Source organism: Ciona robusta, chromosome 14, assembly GCF_009617815.1.
Source record: "Ciona robusta chromosome 14, ASM961781v2".
Classification (NCBI taxonomy): Eukaryota; Metazoa; Chordata; class Ascidiacea; order Phlebobranchia; family Cionidae; genus Ciona; species Ciona robusta.
The window spans coordinates 4,819,879-4,826,893 of NC_143248.1; the positions used below are offsets into that span (position 1 = coordinate 4,819,879).

The 7,015-nt window shown below is 36.3% G+C and overlaps 1 protein-coding gene across 1 annotated transcript; it reads left to right on the top strand.

Moving 5' to 3' along the window:
* The first annotated feature begins 15 nt into the window (after nucleotides 1-15).
* Nucleotides 16-6,573, top strand: LOC149725251 (uncharacterized). Its single transcript, XM_089892329.1, has 19 exons — nucleotides 16-279; nucleotides 448-638; nucleotides 1,007-1,135; nucleotides 1,212-1,370; nucleotides 1,602-1,673; nucleotides 1,871-2,099; nucleotides 2,452-2,636; nucleotides 2,693-2,767; nucleotides 3,035-3,226; nucleotides 3,288-3,359; nucleotides 3,510-3,698; nucleotides 3,942-4,013; nucleotides 4,349-4,525; nucleotides 4,660-4,731; nucleotides 4,822-5,016; nucleotides 5,152-5,223; nucleotides 5,554-5,742; nucleotides 5,837-5,908; nucleotides 5,971-6,573. Exons 1-19 carry the CDS (start codon nucleotides 243-245, stop codon nucleotides 6,340-6,342), a joined length of 2,751 nt encoding a protein of 916 aa, XP_089748455.1. The 5' UTR covers nucleotides 16-242; the 3' UTR covers nucleotides 6,343-6,573.
* Nucleotides 6,574-7,015: the final 442 nt, after the last annotated feature.

Below are 7,015 nucleotides of genomic sequence, written 5' to 3' on the forward strand. Positions count from 1 at the left end.
GTTTGGTAAGTCGTAAAAAAGCTTTGGAGTTCTGATCTGTACAAATATTTAAAACCATATAGGCAGCAGACACCAGCATGCGATAAGACATAATTGCAAGTTCACCATTTATACATGAAGCAAACACAATAGCAGTCAATACTAAAAAAAAGAGTTGTACACAATAAAGCGCTTGTGAAGGGATAGTTAAATAGTTTGTCGAAAGAACGTTTTTGTTATTTCTGAATAAAATTTTGAACACGATGGCGGGAATGGAAAGTTTACAAGAATCAATAGAGGGTAAGTAACGTCTCGTATTCATTTAATATGTGACCTATTTAATAAATCCTAGAGGCAATGGTCAACTCTGGCCTAAATTCAATAGGTTCCCTGGCGTATTTCGCCAGATAAAGTTGGAACAATCGAAAAAGATTGGAACAGTGAATCATTTCTTATGTTACTTTGCAGAATATAAAGCAGTGCAGATATTACAGATGAATAAAAAGGGAGAGGGATTTCGATTAAAATATGACGTAATTGAAGAGATTTTTAACGATGTTCGAAACTGCCCTGTTGCAATTATTAGCATAGCGGGTTCATTTCGAAAAGGAAAATCTTTTATCTTAAGTTTACTGACACAATACCTGCTGTCAAACCAGGTACTCTGTTTGTTTTAATATGAAATTTGTCTAGTTTTATAATCTTAACTTAACATTGTAATCGCGCATGTAGATTTGTTTGACATATCAAGGTCACATTTTTGCCAAAATGTGTCACTAACAATGATATTTAAAAGCTATAGACAGTACAGTTAAACTCGTTTTACGGTACCAGTTTAAGGAACCCTGTCACTTTTTAAACAGCTTGTGTGAAGGGTCTTCCACATCATATAAGTATTGGCGGTAGTGGGCCCATATATTAGCCTAAATCTCAGGTTTCATGGTGTGTCACGCCACAGGATATAATATACGCAATACAGAATATATTTTAGAATTTTATCACGTTTTGAAGTTTTTTTCATGTACAGTCAAACAGTTTTTTCGACAAAGATGTGTGTGTGATGGACACTTTTAAATGGAGAGGTGGGGTGAAAAGGAACACTGTCGGTATCCACATAACCAACAAACCGTTTATGTTGACGAATGCAGATGGTGAAGTGAGTGTATTTAAATAAATCGTGATGTGTTATCTCATAGCATAACGGGCGATCTCACACTTTGCTGTATTTGTAGAAGGTTGCTGTATTCCTAATGGACACTCAAGGAACGTTTGATACACAAACCAGCGCCAAAGACTGCTCGATCATATTTGCAATGAGCACCATACTAAGTTCGGTGCAAATCTATAACTTGTCAGGGCAAATTCTAGAAACTGATCTCCAGCATTTGCAAGTATGATGTACTGCGACGAACGTAATCATCGATAGGTCATATACATGCTTCGAGCAGTATGTTCAAAGTTAATATTAATACGAATTTACACGTTGTGTAGGATGTTTATATAATGTGACTTGAACGATATATACCTGACTGTAGGTTTAAAGTATATTTATAACGGCTATTAAATAAAATATGCTGTAGTAGTGTATGCAATAGAATCCTGATTAAACGCTTTCCTTTTAGATATTCACAAACTATGCGAAGTATGCAGTGGAAAAGAAAGGACATACGGCCCATTCTGCTTCGCATTTCCAGGTAAGCCATTAAATGTAAGACATACACAAAACGATATAGCTGACACAGTAGTGGTTCGAGCGTTGACCACCTAACTACTGAAGAAATACCGGCTCCATGCTGCCACCACTATGTGTGTTTCTTGGACAAGCCGATCAAAGGACATCTCCTAAACCCATTAGTCACGCGAGGAAAAATAAGTGGCATTCATTCCCCAGGGTATTATGTTTTTGATTCGTAATTGGGAAAATGTGGACTTCGAAAGTGGGTTTGGTGGAGGGGCAAAGTATCTGAAAACTGTGATGGAAGTTCAGGTAGCGGAAAACAAGTCGACAAGACAAAACTTAAGGAAGAGTTTTTCTGATGTGAGTTGCACTTTGTTTCCACACCCTGGCAAAAAAGTCAGCAGAAGAAAAGCAGAAGAAACAAATAAATTAAAATTCGCTGGTAACTATATCTACATATATTATCTCATATAGGCCGCACCCAAATCTCATAGGCTCACCCAAATAGAACATTTTCAGCTAAATTGTAAGTACCAGGTACTTAGCTATTGGCGAGCATTTTAGTATATACTTGCATAAAATGCAGGCTTAAAGTTAAAGGGGTCAACTCATGTGAAGCTAAAACATGAACATCAGAAAAATACGAACTAAGTTAAAGAGTTGCACAAAAATAAATTATATTAAGTGGCATAGGAGTAACTTAAGAAAGTCTGTCAAACTACACCATGCGTATAGGCCTACACACTAGGTACCAATATTAAAGCCAATTATAAATTAAACATTTATTCAAATAGATATTGATGAAGATTTTCTAAAAGAGGTGAAAGCACTCGGGAAGCGTCTGTTTGATAAGGAGAATTTGATAACAAAGACACTTGGTGGATCGGTGGTAACAGGAGACCAACTTACTGCTCTAGCTATAGAATGCACGAAAATATTTAGCAGCGGAAACATGCCTAAAGTTGGAACTATGGTTGAGGTGAAGTATAGAAGCTACGTTGTTTTCATTAGTAGCAAAACCAAATACTATTTCAGACCAACGAAAAAGTCGCATTTTTGGGGAAAATTAAACAGTTGGAGGAAGAATACAAACGAAATATGGAAAAGAAAGTTAGTGTTTGCGTTTTCGTATCATAGTTATTGAAATACATTGCTGTTCGGCCGGACAGTGCTAACACCTCAAGGAACATGTTAGCACACGGATCGTCTTTAATTGTTGTATTACATCAAAGTATAGGAGCTGTATGCAATAAAATGCCCTGTAGTGAGCCAGGGTATCCGTGTTCGAGCCCTACACACATTAAAACTACAAAGAGAAATGATTGCACTGTTCGGGCGTGAACGATTTTCTAAACATATTGGTATTTATTAACGCAGGTGGGAGACGATTATATAGATGCAATACTGTTGGAGGAACTTCATAAAGAATGCCGGGCTAAGGCGCTGAAGGAATACGATACATACGACATCTTTGATAATAAAGAAGAAAGCTCAGCAAACCGGGCAGAGATGGAGAAAAATATTACACTGGCATTTCTCAGAATAAGATCCAATAATGATACGAGAAAGGTATTGTGGAAAAGTAGTGCCAAGTTGTATCATCACCTAACGGCACCATTCCTTTTTCAAGGGGTCTTGGATGCTTTTCATTCAGGAGCAAGCAGTCCGCGCATCGTATGTATATAAACAAGAACTGGACAAGGTATTGTAAGCTATGGTTTACTCGTTTATAAACACTGTTTCTATTAACCATGTATATTTCATGTTTGTGTGTTAAAGCAATCCATGATAGCACACCAAAGACATACCGGCGGCGGTATAATACACCTCATACACCCAATTTCTTTTGCAGTATGCAGGTGGAAAATACTTGAACAGTATTGGAGAAGCGGTGGAAAATGCGACATCCAAAGCTTGCCTTGAGTTTCAGATTTTGACTCGGAAATGCGACAAGCGTCTCGAAGTTCAATGTGACGAAGCTTTTGTAGCTGAAGTTGAATTGAAACATAAAGAGTTTGAGGAAGAAAACAACACCCGGGGGGTTGGAAACTTAAATTATGCTAAAACTATTCCGTTGCTGATTCTATTACATAAATTTTGAACAGCGCATTTTCATGGGGGTTGGAAATAAACGTAAGCTTGAAAATTACGGATGTTTCGTCTGCAAAACAGCGAGATTTCTTTAGAGTATGGCATATGGCATAAACCGAACTGTGTATTAGTTTACGTGTTTGGTCTATTCTACAAGGTTTGGGAATCCACCTTAAACTTGTTGCATTTCCAGGCGATAGAAGAGAGAGAATTGAATTTATTGGCGAAAGCGTTATTGAAAAAATATTCATCGAAAATGACCAAGGTATTATACAATTTAATTTATTAAAGAAGTTTTTTTACCTGTACTGAGAAAAAGTACATCATATATAGAGTAGGATTGTATATAGATAGTAGGGTGGGGGAAGATGGGACAAGCACATAAGATCCAAATATTTTGTTTTTATACACAATTAACAACGCTCAACTGGGGTCGTGATAAGCTTTTATAATTTTTTAGTGTTCTTTGTTTACTACCAAACGGGACGAGAAAATCAAATAAAAAGATATCTCATCTTTCCCACGCTGTATACTATACTTCAGGGAAGGGTGAGTTTTTATAACCACATCAGTAAAATCAAGATATATATATTTATACAGGCTACCAAATGCTACGCCGAAAACCTAAACAGTATTCACAACGATTTAGTGACACGTGTGTTTTATATGTTTGACAAATCGACGCCCCTTAAAGAGACACAACTTCGATTAAATATTCGAGATGAGCTACTGACGAGAATTAAGAAACATTTTTGTGCCTTTCAAATGCGAAATCAGGTACGCTCTATATACTTAAAAACTAATTTTACTGCGAAACTGGTTTAAAAAAACTTGAAACATTTTTTTTTCAATAAAAAGTTCCTTTAAATAATTTTTCAAAAGATTTTATTAAAAACAAACGTCTTTTTAAGAAAACTGAACAGAATGAAGTATCAAAGATTGTTGAAAGGGGCATAGAAGACTACAGAGGTAAACTCCAAAACGTAAGTATTTACGTAAATTACACTGATGATTTTTCTGTTTGATTTAACGTTATGCATCATAAAAATTGAAATAATTTGCTTGATATTAAGTTAACTCCAGACCGCTACATGAACGAGGACGTAATCAAGAAAGCTCATGCGGAAGCAACAAAAGCTGCACTTGCAGTTATAGAGGAACTGAGCTCCGACAAGGGAGAGGCAATAACGAAATCAAGCATAGACAAAATAATGATTTTTGCCGACTGTGAAGCACAAGCAATGCTAACACAAAATGAATCTTTGAAGGTATTTAGAACAATACACGTTTTATAGTATTATGGCAGCTACCAAAGAAGCTTGCGGTAAAATATATTACTTTGTATATATTTTAAGGTAATGAACCTTTATACATGCTAATGTATAATGTCAGAGTATTTTCAGGCGCAAATTGTGAACCAATTTTTCACGAAGCGAGTGTCACTGGGAAAGATATACTTTCAAGATAATTTCTCGGTAACATAATGCTTTATAATTTGATATATACAGCTACGTGTATATAAGTATCTGAGTACAACTTTCTTAGAAAATAAAGTGGACATTTCTTTAAACAAAACACAGAACTGTTTGTACAAAATAATGCTAGTTGACATGACACGCTTGCACACACGTCACTGTTTATAATAAGCATAATAGATGGTAATTTAAACAGTTAGTTATAGGTGTGGCCAATCACATTCAAATATAGAGTTATATGGAATTGGACATCAGTCATAACGCGCCTGTATTTTAAGTATTTTTTACCGATTTACAGTTAACACCAAAACGATGTACCATTATATATAGGTACAACACCAGTATGTTTCCGAAAGGGAACTCGACGCCAAGCACATAAAGGCCAAAGAGAACGCTTTAAAAATATATCGATCCCATATAAGCCCGCCTGATAAAGAATTTAAGGAACACCAGGCCGGCCTGAGTGATGATATCGAAGGTCATTATGCAAGAGTAAAGGCAAACAACTTACGAAACAAGGTGACTTGCATGATAATAATTTGCAGACTAACAATGTATCACGCTCTTATCATGGGAAAGCAAATACATTTGCAACGTAGGGTTTTCCATGCAGGAAAACCTGATGTCTAAGCTGCAGCAGTTCTACAAAATACTGGCGACTGACTACTTCGACAAAATGTGCGAGGTATATCAATTCATTTATCAAACAAACTCTACCGAGTAATTTACACTGTTATTATTTTGTAGGTAACGCGAAGACCGTATGCAACTGCCGTAACAGTTACGCAAGTACACGAAAAATTCACAGAAATGTTGATCGAAGAGATAACTGGACTTATCCAATTCGCTGACATCCTATCCGCATGCATTAAAGGGGCACAAGGTGTATTGAATGACAAATTTGAAGATCTAAAACGGGAAAGACGGTCGCTATGGAATGAGGATGGTTCTTCGGCAAGCAACATTAAATCCTTCGGCTTGCTAGGAGCAATTAAGTGGGAGTTATCTAAATTTGTGGGGACAGAAAATGTGGGTGCGAGGTTGCGGCTTAAAGTCAGCGATCTGAAGTCACTCGCATATTTGAAGAAGCTCGGGATGAATGAAACAAAACTCGAATAATATCATTGAAATGCATTTGAGCAAACTAATAATATCAATATATTTATGAGCATCGAAACAGAACAAACGTTCTATAATTGACAAATTACTTTACATTTACGAGCAAGAACAACTGATGAGAAAATACTGTATATGTTCGATTTATCGCTAATATAGGGTGATTAGTTTGAAAGCCATTATGATCGTGTAGTGATGGTATTGATTATAATATAATATACAAGACGCGTATAACCGTCTCATTGCTTTTTACCAACTCTATGAAAGTTTGTAACTCACGTTGTAGAAAATTGAATTGAGTGGAATTTATTTAACCTCGAGTCTATAGAGGGCAACGACACTTGTTATAACCAAGGCGTTGAACACCCTTTAATTGTTAAAATCAAGCTGTAAATTGTATGTGGGCAATAATGTCCCATTACGCACCGAATATCTTATTGATATAGTTTACGAGTCGCCCTTATACGTGTCAACCAACTAATTCACTTTAAGTTTGGTGTTTTAGAAAAGAGGGCGTTAACAATTATACAATGCGAGCGCTTTCGGTGTTTAGAATGCTTGTCTATTCGACGTCGCTCAAATCAACAGTCGGACTCGACATTCACTTTGTAAACATACTGACCAGAGTCGATAAACAATTGTCGACTATATATATAAATGGCAAAGTACTGGAAGT